Source organism: Octodon degus, unplaced genomic scaffold (assembly GCF_000260255.1).
Source record: "Octodon degus isolate 3935 unplaced genomic scaffold, OctDeg1.0 scaffold00141, whole genome shotgun sequence".
Classification (NCBI taxonomy): Eukaryota; Metazoa; Chordata; class Mammalia; order Rodentia; family Octodontidae; genus Octodon; species Octodon degus.
Window position 1 is genome coordinate 4,916,533 of NW_004524717.1, and position 21,427 is coordinate 4,937,959.

The 21,427-nt window shown below is 35.9% G+C and overlaps 1 protein-coding gene across 8 annotated transcripts in view; it reads left to right on the forward strand.

The window, feature by feature from the left end:
- Zeb1 (zinc finger E-box binding homeobox 1) overlaps positions 1 to 21,427 on the forward strand; it is a 231,544-nt gene that overhangs the window by 201,052 nt on the left and 9,065 nt on the right. For all 8 annotated transcript variants that reach the window (XM_004641758.3, XM_023701851.1, XM_004641753.2 and 5 more), the window contains 5 exons: positions 4,720 to 4,881; positions 8,250 to 8,452; positions 12,400 to 12,505; positions 16,593 to 18,403; positions 20,544 to 20,724. In XM_004641758.3, the coding sequence (XP_004641815.1) occupies positions 8,423 to 8,452; positions 12,400 to 12,505; positions 16,593 to 18,403; positions 20,544 to 20,724 (2,128 nt within the window). In that variant the 5' untranslated portion in view covers positions 4,720 to 4,881; positions 8,250 to 8,422. The remainder of the gene's footprint in view (positions 1 to 4,719; positions 4,882 to 8,249; positions 8,453 to 12,399; positions 12,506 to 16,592; positions 18,404 to 20,543; positions 20,725 to 21,427) is intronic.

Here is a 21,427-nt window from a genome sequence, read left to right on the forward strand (position 1 = left end):
GCAAAAAGCTGGTTCTTTGAAAGATTAAATAAAATTGATAAGCCCCTAGCTAAACTCATAAAACAGAGGAAAGAAAAAATTCAAATACAAGTAATAAGGAATGAAAAGGGTGTAATTACCACAGACTCAGTGGAAATTCAGAAGATTATCAATAGCTACTTTAAGAATCTTTACTCTCACAGAATAGAAGACACAGTAGAAATGGACAGATGCCTAGAAAGGTACAAATTCCCACAACTGAATCGACAAGATATAACCCCTCTCAATAGCCCAATAACAGCCAATGAAATAGAGATGTAATTAAAAACCTACTCGCAAAGAAAAGTCCAGGTCCGGATGGATTCACAGCTGAATTCTACAAGACATTTACAGAAGATTTACTCCCTGTACTCCTCAAACTCTTCCATGAAATTGAAAAGGAAGCAATCCTCCCAAAATCATTCCTGAAGGCAAGTTTTATATTCATACCAAAACCAGGGAAAGATGCAACTAAGAAAGAGAACTACAGGCCTATCTCCCTCATCAACATAGGTGCCAAAATCCTCAATAAAATACTAGCAAATAGAATACAGCAAATCATCAAGAAGATCATACATCATGACCAGGTAGGATTCATCCCAGGGATGCAAGGATGGTTCAATATTCGAAAATCTATCAATATAATACACTCTATCAATAGAGCAAAAACTAAAAACCACATGATTATCTCCATTGATGCAGAAAAGGCTTTTGACAAAGTCCAAAACTCATTCTTGTTCAAAGTCCTACAGAAAATTGAAATAGATGGCCTCTACTTCAATTTGGTAAAAGCCATTTATGAAAACCCAATGGCTAACTTAATCCTAAATGGTGAAAAACTGAAATCTTTTACTCTTAGATGTGGTACACACAAGGATGTTCTCTGTCACCACTCCTATTCAATATAGTTCTGGAATCATTAGCTACAGCCATTAGACAAGAGAAAGAAAAGGAATAAGAATAGGCAAAGAAGAACTTAAATTATCTTTACTTGCAGATGACATGATACTTTACTTGGAAGACCCAAAAATCTCCACCAAGAAGCTACTAGAATTAATACAGAAATTCAGTAGCATAGCAGGATATAAGGTCAATACCCAAAAGTCAATAGCATTCCTCTACACAGACAACAAGCACACTGATAGGAAAATTATAGAAACAATACCTTTTACAATAGCACCGAGGAAAATGAAATACCTTGGAATTAACCTAACTAAAGAAGTCAAAGATCTTTTCAAGGAAAATTACAGTTATCTTAAAAAAGAGATCGTAGAAGATTTCAGAAAGGGGAAAGATATTCCATGCTCCTGGATAGGAAGAACCAACATAGTGAATATGGCCATACTCCCAAAATTGCTGTACAGATTTAATGCAATCCCTATCAGACTACCACCGACATATCTCACAGACATAGAGAAATCATTACTAAAATTTATCTGGAACCGGAAAAGACCTAGAATAGCAAAAGCAATTCTAGGCAATAAAGACAAGGAGGGGGCATTACAATTCCTGGCTTGAAATTATACTACAAGGCTACTGTGATAAAATCAGCATGCTACTGGCATCAAAATAGACCTGAGGATTAGAAGACACTGAAGCCCCTACGAACACACTCAACCACCTTATCTTTGACAAAGGGGTCAAACATACTCACTGGAAGAAACATAGCCTCTTTAATAAATGGTGCTGGAAAAACTGGCTCTCTACATGCCGAAAACTCAACCTTGACCCAGGTCTATCACCACGCACTAAGCTAAAGTCAAAATGGATTAAAGATCTAAACATTAAAACAGAGACACTACAGGTCCTGGAAAAGAAAGTAGGAGGAACTCTTGAAGGCATAAGGGTAGGCAAAGAGTTTATGAACAAAAATCAAATCACATGGGAAACAGTTGAAAGAATTAACAACTGGGACCTGCTCTTACTGAGAAGTTTTTGCACATCAAAAGAAATTACCAACAAAGTGAAAGGACAACCCACAAATTTGGAAAAAATGATGACAAATAAGTACTCAGACAAAGATCTCCTCTCTAGAATTTATAAAGAACTAAAAAACACTAGGGCTCCAAAATTTAAAGACCCAATCCAGAAATGGGCATCTGAGATGAACACATGCTTCTCAGAGGATGAAATTAAAGAAGCGAATAAATATATGAAAAAATGCTCCACATCACTAGCCATCCGTGAAATGCAATTAAAACCACATTGAGATATCATCTACCCCAGAAAGAATGGCTATCATAAAGAAATCACCCAACAACAAATGTTGGAGAGGCTGTGGGGAAAAAGGAACCCTTCTCCACTGCTGGTGGGAATGTAGACTGGTGCAACAATTATGGAAATCAGTGTGGAGACTCCTTAGAAAAGTTGGACTGGAAATCCCATTTAAACCAGCTATTCCTCTACTGGGAATTTTCTCCGAGGATCTGAAAACATCATATCATAGTGATATATGTATGCCTATGTTTATAGCAGCACAATTTGTGATAGCCAAATCTTGGAAACAACCAAGATGCCCATCACCTGAGAAATGGTTGAAAAAGATGTGGTATTTTTATACAATGGAGTATTACTCAGCTATAAAGAATGATAAACTGCAAGCCTTTATATTGAAGTAGATGCCATTTGAAGATATACTCATAAGTGAAATAAACCAGACACACAAGTGTAAATATCATATAGTCTCCCTAGTATAAGAACTCAAAAGAAGAAATACAAATAAAAAGGTATAATACAAGTAAAAGGAAAACAAGAACTCGAGGACTAACTAAGAGAGGAAAAGGAGAAGAGCTAGGAAACATGACAGTGACAAGCCATACAGTTATATGTAGAAGATGGGCAAGGCATTGATCCTGAGATCTTGTTTCCAAGATTTGGCTATCACAAGTTGTGCTGCTATAAACATAGTCATACATATATCACTATGATATGATATTTTCAGATCCTCTGGGAAAATTCCCAGTAGAGAAATAATCCTGAAAATCTCCAGAAGATTTTTGAATTTAGCATTTAATTGGAATAATTCTCACCCTGACTATTTATACTGACACCTGTTAACTAAGCAATGACACTGAAGATAGCAATTTGTAATAGTAGGTTCATGCTTAGAGTGCCTGTCATTCTGGTGTTCTGAATATGGGCTGCTTGTCATGACATGCCAGTTGCTGCTGTGCTGTCTCTTGGGTAGATGCTTGTTCAAAAAGAAGGGGTTGGTGAATGAAGGCAGGAGACGGAAAAAGGATGTTGTGGGACTCTCCTGCTCCAAGGTTGTGTATGGTTAGATTTTTGGACTTAACGTGTAAACAGAAGACTTATGTGTATATAATTTTTATGCCCATTTTTAAAATATATTCTAATTTTTAAATGTTTTTTCATCATATTCTGTAGGGACTTTAAGTTCAACATATCAACACTTGATGAAAAATACCTGTTCCATGTTATGCCTAAGACGTTTGATACTCAGACAGATAGTGAGGTTAAGCTTAACAGCCTAGGTTGTATGGCAATAATAATCTTTTCTTCTGGATGGTTAACAACCTAAGTTTATAGACCAAAATTAGAGAAAAAGGAGGGCCGCAAAGAAAGCCAACATTTTGGCCCTAGCCTTCCAAGCTCACTTAAGACTCAGGACATATGAGAACCTGTACTATAACATCATGTAACTAGGTAGTGTCCCAAATTTTCTGATCAAGGAGATTATGGGGCCAAAGAGGAAAGTGATCGATGATGTAGAGTGTGCCTAAGGAGAGTCACATGGAGAGAAAACACTCTGTCAGGCTTTCACAGAAAGCACATTGGCCAAGCAATGGCCGTGACTCATCCACATGCCTGACACTGACAAAGGATCTACAATCTGAGGGACAGGATCTCAAGATAAATCCTGAGGGGATTTCACTGACTTTATCAGACCCAAAAGCCACAACTCTTGTTCCATAGGTCTTGCTTTATCTTGGTCTTAACCATCCACCAGTAAAGTATAAAAACGAAGTATAAGAAGTAAAGCCATGGTTTTATGTTGAGCTGTAGGAGACTCAGGTCAACAATTTCTGACATTGCCAGTGAAGCAGAAGACCCAATACTACTGTGGACTACTATATGGACTGTTTTAGAATATTTTGCTGAATAAACACACCTATAATATTCAAATAATGGAACTAAACAAGAAAAGGGGATACAGATGAATGTCCATTTTGTATCTGTGTATTCAAAATGGTTAGAATAGATATATAGTTACATTCCCTTAATGAATAGAGGGATTTGTTCTAATAGTGTTTGTAAATAGGATATCATGTCCGCATCTTGTACAGAAACTAACCACTAGGAAGAATGTATGCAATGTGTTAATTATTAAAACTGTACTACCAATTTTTGAAACTGTCTCATTGCTATTTATTTCTCAATAAAATTATGGGAAAAAAGCCACTAAATACATAAGGTATAAAAGAAGATGGTTGGGGCTGCAGCCCAACACAAAGGCCGCAGGTCCCTCCCGCAGCGCCACCCTTCCCTTCTGAGAAGCAAAAGCCCTTCTTCACAGATGGCAAAAGAAAAAAAAAGTAAAACTCATTTTTATTGCAGTAAATATGTCCTACAATTTTAGGAATGATTCTATATTCTCTGAAGATGAAAGATTTCTTACTTAGAAAAATTTTGGAAAACTTTGGTAAAATTGCTTTTTTATAAAGATTTTACTTCTTTCAGTAAAAGATGATGAATGTGACTCCGATGCAGAAAATGAGCAAAACCATGATCCTAATGTTGAGGAGTTCTTGCAACAACAAGACACAGCCGTCATTTATCCCGAGGCACCTGAAGAGGACCAGAGGCAGGGCACACCAGAGGCCAGTGGCCATGATGAAAATGGTAACCAAGCCTTTAGCAATGCCTTCTTTCCATCAACCTCTCCTACTCTCCCTAGTCCTCTCCCTCTCCTTCTGTCTCCTTTCCCTTTTCCACTACTCCTTTGGCAAGCAAAATATAGGTGCATATCTAAATTGTACTAATAAACTTGATTATAAAAAATATGGTTGTCTGGTTCAAGGCATACAGATTTGAAAATAATAGTTTTCCCATATCTGCTTTAGTCTACTCTGATGGTGAACACTTGGTGTGTATATACAATAAAATTGTGTTGAAATTGTTTAGAGAAGAATGTTGTTCTGCCTTTCCAGGTGTAATAAACAGTTGAAAATAGCATGTTCCAATAAAAACTTTTATTCAAGATCTATACCAAGACTAGTAAAATGCTTAAAATGTTTAAAGACTATGTGAATTACTAATATCCTAAATCTGGCTTTATTTTTTCATGATTCCATGCAATATTGATAGATTTTAGCTTAGTTTTTAAACAATCAACTGAAATTGTTAGAGAAACTGAGGACTACTATATAAAATACAAAATAGACTCTGTGACATAGTCAATTTTTTCTTTTTTATTATTAGTACATATTATACAGAATAAGGGGGTTTTATTTTGATATGTTCATACATGTAAATAATACATTAAAAAATAACACATTGATCACTAAATTGGGAGCCAACTATGAAAAAGACAAACACATTTCATTGTAGAATAGATAAGATGTTCCAAAACCAAATCTATGGCAAAGGTAATAGGAATAGAACACTGCAGAATCATTTCCTCTAGTGTGCCCAACAGGTTCATTTTTAAAGAATGTAGGTCATTGCCCCACAGGTGACTGTGCATCAGCTAGATCATTAGAGTTCTGCCAGGCTCTTTGCCTGAAAAGAAAAGTTTGAAAAGTTCATGGTTACTGTAATGCTGTAAATCCGTAACATAACCTGCTTTCATTTCTTACTGGTTGCTATTCTTGAAGAATACGTTTTAGCGTTTCACCCAAAGAAGCAGTAGATTATAATAAAAATGAGAAGGAAATAGAAAATTGTAAAATATATGCATATGCATATGTAAAACTTTAATATTGACAACTTCTAAAAGCATTCATGAAAGAAAGGAATAAAAATCTGTGTTCCATTACATGCATTTAATAAAGTTAAGCCCTGTAAAGTTAGTCTTTCTAAATCAACTCGGTAAGATTTCATAAAAAATAAACATAAAAACTAGGGAGCTAATTGTTCTGAATTGTTATAACATTTGAAGTATAGACTATGTTGCTAATTTAGTTATTTACTACTTTCAGGTTTACATGTAATTTTATTAAAGACTAATAATGTATTCCAGTATATCTAATGTCATAGAAACTTTACATTGAAAAAATCATTGTCTTCAGAAGCTCTTAATTTTTGATTTACAATGGATTAAACATGCTTCCTTGCATGTCTCCTCATAAGTTCTATATATAGGCAGACTGACTCCAGTAGGTTGAATAATCAAAAATTCTGAATCAGTGGGGAACAAATATGAGAGACTTTGCAGAAGTTTTATTTTATGAAGTCTTACCAATCAGAAATATTATGTTGCATACCAAAAGAAATCTAGACTATAAAATTAAACAATTTTGTTACAAAAATGAGAATATTTATGGTCAGATACTTACTGAAATTATAGTTCAAAAATGGTGAGATACAGGTTTTATGGTAGATTGAACTACTACCTAAGTTTCTGGTAGTCAATCTAAAAAATAAATGTGCCCTGCATAGTAAACCTTAATTATTTATAAATTAATTTTAATTAATTCTTACATTTTTCAAAAAACTTCGATTTGCTTTTTAAACCTGATCACTTTATTATTCCAAATATTCAGTTTCACTTTTTATTGTTTTATGCCATCTTAAAATATTCATATCCGACGTGAATTTTCACATGGAAATTTAGTAAATACTGATTGATGAAAATAATAACTTGAAAAACAGGGATGTAGCTCAGTAGCACAGCAAGCACAGAGGGCCTGAGTTTGATTCCCAGTAAATAAAATAATAATTATTATAGCAGCAACTTGCTATTAAAGTATTATGGGCAACCTGTGACTTTTACCAAATTATTAATATTTTGTTAATTAACTATATGGATTAATTGTGAAGACTAAAAAAATAGAACAAAGGAGAGCAGATAGCTCTGACATGGCAGGAGGAGCATGTCAATTAAAGGAATCAAAGTTAGGTGCCACCAACAAAATTACCACCAGGGCCAACTCTAGCCTTTGCCGTTAGAACAAGCTGAGTCAGTAGATGGATTAGGTATTTGGGCAGGGCGAAGCCTGGCGTTGACTTCCGCCAGCCTGTATAAATAGAAAATCATACTGGACAAAATTTGATGTGATTTCTTTTTGCAAATAAGATGGTCATTCCAAACCCCTCTAGCTCAGTTTGACCTGCTAGCTAGTAACAAAAGATGCTATCATTAATTTTGGAGTTTTGGATCCAAAACTCCAAAATTAATATATTTGTGGTGTGTTTTGACATATTTGAGTAGCTATTTAAAGCTCAGGCATTCACTCTGTGATTTGAAGACTGGTGTTTGAGTAGGACATTTACTTTATATGGACTTGATCGCCAATAAAGGAATACTATGTATGTGTATGAGCACTTGGAGATGTCTTTGTTTTATGAAAGATATAGATAGATAGATAGGTAGATAGATAGATAGATAGATAGATAGATAGATGATAGATAGATAGATAGATAGATAGATAGATAGATAGATAGATAGATAGATAAAATTATATAGAAAGTTTATCACTTAGAGGAAAAAACATGAAGAGTTATGTCTCATAGGTCTTGGGCCAATCCGAGATCTGGCCCTATCACCACCCCCACATATATACATTCTTTTGGGGCACATCTAATTGAGGAAATTCAGAAACAATCTGTGTACTACTTTTCAAATTCATAACAAACATTAAATAAATGTTGATATAATTGTTACCAATAAGTTGTAGATTCTATTGTATAGTTCCTTCTTTAATATGTATATATTTGTAGATGTAGCCTGTATCCTAACTTTATTTGTTTCCTTGTCCAGCTAGCCACAGTTAGAAGGGAGAACTTTCATTTAGTGGAAAAGTTAGAGAACTTGAAGGTCATCCTGTGTTTGAATCAGGCTTCATCAGTCACTGACTATGTGGCCTTTTAACCTTTCTGCATTTCATATTTTATCTTCTGTAAAATGGAAATGAATATCACTGTATTATTTTGAGGATCAAATACAAAATGAATAGCATAATATCTGGCACTTCTCATAGAGACTTAGTGATAACTTTGGTAATATATTCTGAATGTTTTCAGTTTATAATATACAATCTCTTTTACAGGAACGCCAGATGCATTTTCTCAATTACTCACCTGCCCATATTGTGATAGAGGCTATAAACGCTTTACCTCTTTAAAAGAACATATTAAATATCGCCATGAAAAAAATGAAGATAACTTTAGTTGCTCCCTGTGCAGTTACACCTTTGCATACAGAACCCAACTTGAACGCCACATGACGTCACATAAGTCAGGAAGAGATCAAGTAAGTGAAATGACCAGGGATTTACTGGCCTCAAATTTTGGAAATTTAATGCTTAAAGTCAAAGATTTTAGTATATTTAAGAGTTAAAAGGGGTATTGGGGATATAGCTCAGTGGCCTAAGCGCCTGCTTGGCAAGCGCAGGTTCTTGAGTTCGACCCCAGTACTGGGGGAAGAAAAGAGTTAAAAGGATGTAGTAGACACTGTCTTCTCTGTAGTATTATAAAAATGAAAAATAAAAATGATTAGTTACATTTTTCTTTTCCAGGAAATGTCCTTTCTATTTTTATTTGATTATTTTACTTATCTCATAATGTTTTTCCAAATTTAGAAGATTTTAAATTGCATCCTATTGAAATGTTCACTGTGAGAAAATAAATATTGGTTACATAAATCATAAGACTTAGGACTAACCAAATTGAGAAAGCGTTTTTTAAAATACAGTTTTCTTTACCCCAGTAACTACTTTATTTAGGCTCAGATAAGCTACTATAGTTTTCTTTTTCCTATTGTAAAGGAATCTGCCTCATTTGAAAATATAAAGTTTACCATCAGTTTTCAAATGGTATAATCTGTGCTCCATTTCATAGATGCATAAATAAAGAGCATTTTTTAACTATTAAGTTACATTTAAACTCAACTCTGGGGCTGGAGATACAGCTCAGTGGCGTAAGTGCCTGCCTGGCAAGCATAGGTCCCGAGTTTGGTTCCTGGTACAAAGACAAAACAAAACACTTGATTGCGTTTAAAATAAAGAAAATTAGCAATTGTCCTTGTTTATAAGTTCCTTATAACTACCAGCTAGCAACATATTAGTATTGATTTAACTGTCAAATACTAGGTCATACATGGTGTGCGGTGGGGTTGGAGTCCAGTTTCTTGTGTCAGAGTATTATTAATACCTACACACTGATTTGTGGGAATACTGCCCTGTGTAAGTACCTAGTATAAGTTACATATCCTCCAAGGAACCAGCTAGACCCCTTGCTAAGGAGGTTGACTAACCCAGACAAAAATGTAGAACAGAAAAAGAATGTTTCCTCAGGACTTGGGCAATAAACAACAAAATGGTGTGGAGGAGAGTGGCAGATAAGCGAAAGCAGGACCAAGATTTCCAACCACAGTCTAGTGTGTAGGTCCCTGAAGGAGCTCTTGACAAGAGGAAGAAGCTGACAAGAAGGGACCACTGGGACAGATGTCACTCCCTTCCCAGTGCATTGCACTGGTTATGTGTCCTACATAACCACAGTGTACATGGACCAGGAATGACCGCTGCTCACGGCAGGCACACCCTCCTACAAGCTGTGACCACATTCTCACTGTACTAGAGGCCCTATCAAAGGAAAGGACATATAATGAGAGCAGAAGATGGCATTAAAAAAAACCCACTGGAATCTCTGATGATCATGAAGGCTGCTCACTTTGTGATGATTTTTTTTGATAGGTATGTAGCAGATTTTATATACAGGGGGTGATCCAAGTAATCTTCCTCTCTTCAAACATTTGTCCCACAGTTCTTGACACTTTCTGAAGGGCTTTAGGAAGCCCTTTTTGTGAGTGTCTTTATTAGGTGTGATCAAAAATTCAGGGACTGTTTCTGCCAAGCACCATCTAACTGAAAGGTGGACTCAAAAATATCATAGTACATTCTCCTCCAACTTATTCACCATGTGACTTATGGTTCTTCTGCAAAGTCAAAATCACTATTAAGGACAAATATTTGAATCACCTAAGGACATCGAGGCAGCAGAAAAGCACATCTAGTGGCATGTACAAAAGAATGCTTCCAGAGCTGCTTCACAATGATGAAATAAGTGTGCCTGAAGCAAGGGAACTCGTGGCAATAAAGTTATTTTTACTTCACTACAATTTTTAATATAAACACTAATCTTTTATCATGGCTTATAAAAATTGTGAATCAGAGGAAGTCAGGAAGGAGCTGTGATAAATATGGGGATCAGTAATGTGAGGAAATGTACCTTAGAAGTCAGGGAAGCAATTAGATGGTGAGACAGCAAATGAAAGGGTCAAATGTCTATCTTGCTGGCCACTGAAAACTTATGATTAATGCATAAGTGCATCTATGTCTTAGCAATTTATTCTTTCAACAAATATTTGAGTTTCTCTTACGAGTCAAAACCTGTTCTAGGTGATAAAGGAACAGCATGCAAAGACAGAGTCCTGACAAAGGCAGCATAGTCAGTGAATGATATAAACAAAAAAAGTAAGAAACAGGTAGTGTGAAGAAAAATACAAGAGTAGGAAGCTAGAAAATGATGAAAGCGGACAGTTCTTACAGAGACCTGAGAAGTGGGACATCTGACCTGAGCCCAGCATGGAATGAGTGTCATGGAATATTGGGGGTGGGCTTTGCAGTCCAAGGGAACAGAGTGAATCTTTAAAAAGCCTTCCATTAGAGACCTGCCTGGCATGTCCCAGAACAGCAAGGAAGCCAGTGTGAATGAAGGGGAAAGATAGTAAGACCAGAGCGGTTCTGTGCCCACATAATAGGAGCCCTTATAGAGAGCAGGATGAAGACTTTTATCCTAAAATACAATAGGGAAGCCTTTGAAGGATACTAGATTTTTAAATTTTTTAAGGGAACCCTGTTGGATGAAGACTGTAAAAAGAGACAAGAAGGGAAGCAAGGAGACCATTTAGAGTGTCTTGCTGTAATCCGGGCCAGAGGTTGTGGGGCAGACATGACTGTGAAGTATGTTGGTTTCAATCTGTATCCAGATGGCTTGCTGACTGATTATTGTCAGAAAAGAAAGAATTGAAAAGTAATCACTAAGCAGTAAACAAATAGGTGAGGGTGATATTCCAGAAACATAGGAGACACTAAAGAAAGAGAGGACTTGCTGGAGAGAAATTAAGTTAGGTATTAATCATATTAAGTTTCAGATACGTAGTTGGCCATGTGAGTTTGGACAAGAGAGAAGTTAGGAGATACACTAGAGAGTTGTCACCATATATTTGGTACCTTGAGCCTTGACCTTGGGTGACATATGAATATTTAGAGACTGAAGTCTCTTCTCTTCCTATAAAAAAATAGGAAGGGGAATCCCTGCTAGGGTGCCTCAGAATAAGTGGTGCTTGAGCTAAGCCATTGAAGAATTGATGGGACCTTAATAGAATGAAGAGTAAATGTACCCGGGGAATAAAAATAGTGTACAGTACATCAAGGAAGTAGAGAAGAGGCATGCATGTGCAAAAGGCTGAATCACTGACTGACCAAGGCATGGGTTTCTTATGGAGAAGTCCTGAAGAACAGGCATAGAGTAGGGCAGGACTCAGGATCACTGTGCAGGAATAATGAGGACCTTTTAGATTTCTAAGCAGGAATTTGATACAGTACAATCCAGGAAGTGCTCTCATGGCTAATCAGTATGCAGAATATATTTGAAAAATATAAAAATGAGACTTTGATAAACCAGGTAGAAAACTATTATAAAAATCTACATTTGACTCCAAAGATAAAAGTGTTTTTAAAAATCATTAGATTGAAGTACACTTTGGAAATACCAACCATATTAGAGATAAGATGTAGTAGTAGAAAAGTTCAGCCCTTTCTCCTGTTCAGGACCTTCTTCTATGAAATAACTGCACTTTAGACAGATTATTCATTTCTTTACCTGTAAATTGCAATGTAGAAAAGACCATCTCCAGTTCCTAGCAAAGAGAACTGTGCTTTTTAAAAACTCAATGTTGTACTGCTTTATAGTGTGGCTCTTGTATTTTAAATTAAAAAGCATGGGGCTTTTTCTGTCAGAATTGTATCACCATCTTTGGGGGGGTATAATTCAACTGTTACTGTTTTATGACTACTACAGTTAGAAGCCTTTGAAAACCAAAACAGTCTCAGACTCACTGAAAATATTTTTAACATGTGAGTGTTATCTCTGAAGGTTTTTTTGCTTTACAAATAAAACACCAATTCTTTCTTACAGAGACATGTGACACAGTCTGGGGGTAATCGTAAATTCAAGTGCACTGAATGTGGAAAAGCTTTCAAATACAAACACCACCTAAAAGAGCACTTAAGAATTCACAGTGGTAAATATTCGTGTTTTTTTTTCTCCATCCTGAATATCATAACATCTGTGGCAGTCTACTGCATCATATGACTTACATACATAATCAAAATACTTTTCTTTTAAAGTAAAGACCAATGTGGAGAAATTTTGTTTATAAATTTTATTAGGATCTTAAACTTTGACTAACATATATCAAATCGATATGACATTGCAGATTTCCTAACCAAAATATACTATTGCATGTTTTAACAGGTATAAATAGAATCATTTTAGCTTTCTAATGAATGTAATCTCATTACTTCTTTTGTGTTGAGGTGAAATTTGCAACAGGAAATGAGGTGAAGATAGCCATTACATAAAAAGGGCAAATAAAATCAAGAACATCAGAGAGGTGATACTGAATCAGTGAGTTAGGGCAACGTAAGGGTGGAGAGAACTATAGCATTAATGTGTATTTAGAAGAAAAATATGTTCTCCATCAACTTTATAGTCCATATCATTTTCTAAATAATTATAAAATGAATATGTGGATAGCATAATATACAAACATGATAAACAGTGAAGGCTATATTTGTATTTCTTTCAAGATTTTACTTAAAACTTACAAAGAAAAAGTAGTAACCTCCTATATTGCCCTCTGAAGTTGTTTATCTCCTGATCAGTTTTGATGATACAAACTTTGGAAGCATAGATTATACCAAAACTTGCAATACTGGTCTAGAAACAAGAATTTGAAACTTAATTGCAAAATCCTGAATTTTATTCAAAAATCAATCTCAGTCAAGTAGTGAATTTGGGTCATCAAGACTAACTTAATATGAGCTAACAGTGTGCTGCTACTGGACAGTTGGTGTGGATTTAGGTCAGATCATGAAACGCAATACTCCCACTGCACTTTCCATCGTCCATTACTATGTGCTCATCTCTTATTCTAGAAATTATCTACTAGGAGGCTTGTATAGCTTTATACAGCAGGTAAAACTGATTCACAATGACATAGGAAAAAATAAGACTATTTTTCCAGATAGTAAGTCTACAGAAAAGTTGGTCTTTGAAGCATCATAAAAAAGAAAAAACTGTAACTTATGATATCCTCAGAAATATCATTAAAATAATATGTGATATAAAATTGATAGAATTTTCTAAGTCAGATAAATCATTCCTCTAGGCTGGCCACTTGAACTCTTCTGAGTCTACCGTTCTCTGATGCTCTGGTTTATCCTAAAGAAAGGTTTTCAAGCAGAGCTCCTCCAAACATCAGCCCAGGACTGATGCCAGGCTACAAACTGGTTCTTAAAGAAAACAGATTTGAAACTAAGCATTAAAAACTATTTACCAGGACCCTATTGTGACATTCCCATTGTGTTTTACAAAAGGATAGAGTTTTGAAATTTTAAAAATAAGACTGGACCTGGGTACTTTGAAAAATTCTATTCAGAATAACTAGTAGTGGCTGAACTGCATAGCCTCTAGGGAGTTTCAGGAATTATTTTTTCTCAGTTGGGATTTTAAAAGATGTGGAGAATCAGGATCCAAACTTACATTCCTATAACTGTCTGTGTGTGGTTCTGTTTGGCTACCCATGAGCAAGTGTGTTAATGGTCATTTGAGCTCTGCTTGTAGGAGTTAACCTATGACAAAAAGGCCTCTATAGCTCCTCTCACAGGGGAAACAAAAGAACACTTGCATGTGGTTGAGGGTCCTCCTCAGAAAATATTTTTTTTGTTCTGTCACTTTAGTAAATTTAGCCTGAAAAATATTTACATCAGATATAACCAAGTACCTACTTAACCATTTAAAAAACTGTCAATGTTAAAGTTATTTCTAACTTGGAGTAGTGAAGCTTACTGATACAACCTTCAGATGAAACTAGTTGCAAACCTTAAACTCAATAAATTATGCAATGGGGTTAAGCTATAAACCATACCGTACTGAAATTATAAACTAAGACTTTTCTAACATAACAATTTTGATATTAGAATGGTCTGTAAACTTACTTGCAATGATAAAATATCAAGGTAACTCCAAATAATCAAAATAATGATAGCTAGAATTTATTAAATATTTATTTATAGCCACTTACCTCAGTAGTTCCTTATATACACTAACTTCTATAGTCCTCAAATAATCCTATGATGTAGTTTATATTATTTCCCTATTGTGGAGAAAATGGACACCTAAGAGTTCAATTAACTTGTCCAAATTCACTCAGTTAATAAGTACATGGTGAAACTGTAGCGCCAGTGGTGGCGTCCTGATTCCTGCCTTCCCATTACTCTTGATCTCCTTGTTTGTAAAGATAAAATAGTCTACAAAGGAAAATACTCATCTAATATGTTATTAAGTAGTTTAAAATATTAAAAGAGATACCCTAGAATATATCCCTTGTTTTATCACCATTGGACACTTTAATGACATTTTGAGTATTGAATCCTATTCCAGGCATTCCACTGGAAAGATACTGATAAACTGATACTGGTAGCCCAGAGGTGGGTTAACAAGCAGGTAAGGTCCTGAAAATCACATCCTGCAAAGAATGTTTGAATGCTGTTTATAGATCACTAACATTTATTTCAAACATACTATGAGTTTCCTATATATGAGTTTGCTCAGATAACGCCTTAGAAAAATCCATTCAGAAGTCCTCATTTGCATACCACAACACTGAGGCTTCAAAAGGTTAAGAAAATAGTATATGACAAAGCCAGAATTTGAACCCACATCCTTGATCCCTACAGACCCACCCCAGACACTCTTCTATAGAACTATCCTATAGGCAGTTAATCCACGTTACTAAGGAGTTTAAGCATTGTATAATAATATAAAACGAATCATCTGTTGGAAAAGAGGCTTATTAAAGGGCTTCTTAGATCTGTTTCTAGTATCTGATTCTTCTAATACTGTATTTTTGAGAAAATAACTCATTGTAAACTTTGCAGGATGGAACTTACATTATTAATAGTACTTACATTCACTTCCTCACTGCTTTCATTCTTATTCTTAAAAAGAAAGAACTTTGTAATACGAGCAGGCAAGTCAGTATCACATTTCATAATTCTATAGTTAGTCGTCCTTCCTCTAAAAAGGTCCAACAAGCATTTTTTAACCTGTTTTGTGATGATAGGAGCAAGGGATAAATGGCAGACAAGATCCAGAAGTCCTCACCTTATTGGGGCTGATACTAAGCTATAAATTGTAGAAGTAATAAACTGTAACTATAAATTTTAACTAAAGTGAGAAAATAAGCTTCTATGAAAACATTTCATTTAGCTCAGTACTTTTCAAAATTGCCAGAGTATCTGTGATGGTCAAGGAGAATAAAGGCCCTGTGTCCTTGGGAAGCCTTCACAAACAAGACACTTTTCGACTTCATGTTGTTTTTTGTGGCAATTCATACAAGCATTTATGTGATTCACCACACCCCCATCACTGAGGCCAAGATTCCAGCATGCTTTGCGTATTGCCAAGAGTGTATCTACTAGAGCCTCTTTAGTAGATATTCAGAAGCGTAATACACATTCCAGTTCAATGATTATAGCAATACTTTATATTAAAGTTTCCTTGCACTCAAGGTTTTTGTCCTCCTCTGATGAAGCTATATGGATATGGGCAGAGAACTTGAATCCATCAGGGATAGATATACATACTTGTAAAATCATGAGGTTTGTAGCTACTTTTCTTTCCTATAATACTTTCTTCTACAGCTGGTTGAATAGAGTGAAATATTGAAAATTACATAGATTAGCGAAATAGGATAAAAATTTATTCATGAATAAGATTAAATGTTGGTATTTGATAATTACTTGAAGTATTAAAGGTTGAGTGAACTGTTATATACCTATGCTGAGAAGATTGTTGAGTTAGGGTGTGTAGTTCAGACTGAGATTGTACTAGTGTTTATAATATTTATGTCATTTCTCAGTTTTAAAATTCAAAACAAATCGAACAAAAAAAATTCAAAATAAAATTATATCACAGGCATATATAGTGACCTTATATATAGTGACTTTCTAAAAAATAAGATTGCTTATTTTAGGTAGTATATAAATACATAAAAGTTATATGTAATAATTCAATGAGTATGTATTTTTGTTGTTGTTGTTTAGGAGAGAAGCCATATGAATGCCCAAACTGCAAGAAACGTTTTTCTCACTCTGGTTCCTATAGCTCACACATAAGCAGTAAGAAATGTATCAGCTTGCTGCCTGTGAATGGGCGACCAAGAACAGGACTCAAGACATCGCAGTGTTCCTCGCCGTCTCTCTCGGCATCTCCAGGAAGTCCCACACGGCCACAGATACGGCAAAAAATAGAGAATAAACCCCTTCAAGAGCAACTCTCTGTAAACCAAATTAAAACTGAACCTGTGGATTATGAATTCAAACCCATAGTGGTTGCTTCAGGAATCAACTGTTCAACCCCTTTACAAAATGGGGTTTTTAGTGGTGGTGGCCCATTGCAGGCCACCAGTTCTCCTCAGGGTGTGGTGCAAGCTGTTGTTCTGCCAACAGTTGGTTTGGTATCTCCCATAAGTATCAATTTAAGTGATATTCAGAATGTACTTAAAGTGGCAGTAGATGGTAATGTAATAAGGCAAGTTTTGGAGAATAATCAAGCCAATCTTGCATCCAAAGAACAAGAAACAATCAATGCTTCATCCATACAGCAAGGTGGGCATTCTGTTATTTCAGCCATCAGTCTTCCTTTGGTTGATCAAGATGGAACAACCAAAATTATCATTAACTACAGTCTTGAGCAACCTAGCCAACTTCAAGTTGTTCCTCAAAATTTAAAAAAAGAAAACCCAGGCCCCACAAACAGTTGCAAAAGTGAAAAGTTACCAGAAGATCTTACTGTTAAATCTGAGAAGGACAAAAGCTTTGAGGGAGGAGTGAATGATAACACTTGCCTTCTGTGTGATGATTGTCCAGGCGACCTTAATGCACTTCCAGAATTAAAGCACTATGATGAAAAGCAGCCTGCTCAGCCTCCTCCACTCCCGGCCCCAGAAGCTGAGAAGTCAGAGTCCTCTGTTTCATCAGGTACTGGAGATGGCAATTTGTCTCCCAGTCAGCCACCCTTAAAGAACCTCTTGTCTCTCCTAAAAGCCTATTATGCTTTGAATGCGCAACCAAGTGCAGAAGAGCTCTCAAAAATTGCTGACTCTGTAAACCTACCACTGGATGTAGTTAAAAAGTGGTTTGAAAAGATGCAAACTGGACAGATTTCAGTGCAGTCTTCTGAACCATCTTCTCCTGAACCAGGCAAAGTAAATATTGCTGCAAAAAATGATGATCAGCCACAGTCTACAAATGCAAATGAAGCCCAGGACAACGAAACAGCTCTACAGAGTCCTCTGAAGACAGCTCACTCTCCAGCTCTACCAGTGGGCTCAACCGCAAATGGCTCTAGAAGTGGTACACCATCCCCATCACCTCTGAACCTTTCCTCAGCCAGAAACACACAGGGCTATCCATACCCAGCTGAAGGGGCACAAGAAGAGCCACAAGTAGAACCTCTTGATCTTTCACTACCAAAGCAACAGGGAGAATTGTTGGAAAGGTCAACTATCACTAGTGTTTACCAGAACAGTGTTTATTCTGTCCAAGAAGAACCCTTGAACTTGTCTTGTGCAAAAAAGGAGCCACAAAAGGACAGTTGTGTTACAGACTCAGAACCAATTGTAAATGTAATCCCACCAAGTGCCAACCCCATAAATATTGCTATACCTACAGTCACTGCCCAGTTACCCACAATTGTGGCCATTGCAGACCAGAACAGTGTTCCATGCTTACGAGCGCTAGCTGCCAATAAGCAAACTATTCTGATTCCCCAGGTGGCTTACACATACTCGACTACAGTCAGCCCTGCAGTCCAGGAACCACCCCTGAAAGTAATTCAGCCAAATGGAAATCAGGTAAAAATATGCCTATACACTTGTAAAATGCTAGCTTGACTAATTCAGTTAAAATTTTCATTAGAAAATCTCAGTTGTCATAGGATCTGCTGAGTTTTCAGAAACTGTCATACTTGAAAGGAATAGACAAGGGTAAACTTCATTCATTTGTTTTTGAGAGAGGATTTCAATTTGTAATACAGGTGGTCTTAAACTCACTACGTAGCCCAGGGTGACCTCAAACTCAAGCAATCCCCCAACCTCAGCCGTCCAAGTGCTGGGGTACAGGTGTGCACTAGGATAAAATGGAAACACAGCTTTTGTAAATAAGGAGGGGAAGAAGGGTTGAATGGAAGAGAGCGATTGAGGAAAAGAAAGAGGAATCAACATATATCACCCAGGTACAAATTCCCTATAAAAATATGATCATTATATATTTCTAAATTATACAAGTAAATTTAATAAGTAAAGAAGTGGAATATATCAATGTTTATTTTTGTGATATATCTTCAAGGTATTATCAACTAAAGTTTAAAATGTCACTCTGATGTGTAAAAGGGTTTGTATGTTTCATAGATACCTATTTAAAATTAGAAATAAAAGAGAAAAGGAAAATTGGGATTCTCATTATTTAGATTTCTGTTCTTACATAGTTAAATTCCCCCAAATTAATAAATTTGCACTCTAATTATGATCATTAACAAATGAAAATATATTCCCTTTTATAAGTTCACACCAGGCAGACTCAGCTATCACTTTTTTTGTACTAACACCTCTGTTTATAAAAAGCTTTAATGAAATAAGAAGTATCTGTAGAAATCATCCTGTTAGTGTATTGATTATTTCATAAACTATGAATAAACAGTTTTCAGTCGTAATTACTATATTGGGAAAGTGGCTATGAATTCCTCTTCAACTTTCTGCAAAACCTCAAGATTTCAGATACAGCTGTGTTGTGTAGGTATTTTGTCTCAGTGTCCAGGATTTTTTCACATCACAAACCTTGAGTCTGTCTTCTTTTTTCCCCACAATTTTCCAGTTGAATGAAATGAATACAAGAAATTAATATTTGATCTTTAAAGCAAATACTTGTTATAGTAAGTACCAACTCTAATATCAATATCCTGCTCACAATGTATTTGTTCCTTTTATCCTCCCTTGGGGTGACAACTGATTGAGTTCCCTGAAATTTTAATAAACCTTGATAAAAACCTTTCACATGATCAGTGAACTCATCTTAATTTTCATTGTATGGAACACTTTGCATACTTTTGAATATAATGAAGAGCCACTTCTAGCTTCACGTCATCACGTGACTAGATCAGGTACAAGGAAGTAGTGTTCCTTCAGCATCCATGACAGCACACAAATGACCCAGATAAATGACTCCTTCTCTCCTGCCTTATGAAGTCAGAGAGGTCTGGGAAAAGTTGACCATGTAGGAAATTTGTAGGTTTAAAGGCAGTAGGGTGGGAGCCTCTGAAAAGGGCACAGAAAATGGAGCTGTCCTAATTCTGTAATGGGCTCCAGGCAGTATTCTATCCACAACTGAGCCCCCTGCTGAATATTTCAGCAAGACTGCCTGGTATTCTTTCTGCTTGCCTCAGAGTTTCCTTTTGATAAATGCTACTGGTTAACCACATAGACCCTCACATGTAGTTGTTCATCTCACACCATTGAATGTGTAGAGCAAACCTCTTTTTAGGGAGATAACAGAGGCTGCTTAAAAGACTTTAGAAGTTCTGAAAAGTGTAATTTAAAGACCACTTTTCAAAAACTGAATCTTAATTTTTGTATAGTGAAATCCAAAGTCAAAAACAAAGGTAAATAATGCAGTTAGAAATCAGTGATTAATTAGCAAACTCTTAGGTTAAAACTTTCTGCAGATGTGTCATAAGCCATGTAAATTTTGCTGTTGCACATTTTACATTCTTTCTTTCTGGTGTCCCTTCTTCTCTTTACCAATGAACCGTACAGCTGTGACTATTTCATCTGTATCAACCTGCAATCTAGCCCTGCCTTTGAAGCCTGTGAGCATTGTGTTGGTTGTAGTCAGGTTGTTGGAAGTATAAATCAAAGTTTTAACCCATACTTTGTTTATATTTATTGTCTTTTAGTTTGAAATTCAATTTAACTTTAATTTGAAATCTTCTTTCCCTAGGACGAAAGGCAAGACACTAGCTCAGAAGGAGTATCCAATGTGGAAGATCAGAATGACTCTGATTCTACACCACCTAAAAAGAAAATGAGGAAGACAGAAAATGGAATGTATGCTTGTGACTTGTGTGATAAGATATTTCAGAAGAGTAGCTCATTATTGAGACATAAATATGAACATACAGGTCAGTAAACACAGGTCGTTCTTTTAAAGTATTTTTATATCATTTATTTATTTAATGTACAGGGTCTCACTATACAGCTCTGACTCATAGTGATCTTCTTGTCTCAGCCTCCCCATCCCTGAGATTACAAGTGTGTGCCTCCTACCCCAGTTTCGGGGATGGTCTGCGTGCCTGGAACAGGGCTAGCACAGCATGTGGTGCCAGGGATGGAAGCCAGGTCTTTGCGCTTGCAAGCAGGTACTTCAGCCACCAGGCTATCTCCCCAGCCCCACAGGTTTTTTTTCTAAACAGCCTATGATATGATTTAATATGATGTGCTGGAAATTATAAATTGAAAACTATAGCTCTTAGAAGTTGTTTTTCACTTTTTGAATTTGTCACCTAACTTCCCACCTCTATTTAGTATTTAAGCTTTGTGCCCTTTTGGGGGGGGGGGGTTACCTTTTCGGTTCCTTCAATAACTTCATAATTTAAATAGATGTAGCATTTATTATGCCCATATGTATTTTTTTTTCAAAGTTTTATTGATAAACATATAGCAATGAGACAGTTTCAAATCCAATCAGAAGTACAGTTTCAACAAATAATACACTAAATATATTCTTCTTAGTGGTTAATTGCTGTACAAGAAGTGGACTTGTGATCCTATTTACAAACACCATTAGAACAAATCATTCTATTCATTAAGAGAATGCAACTATAT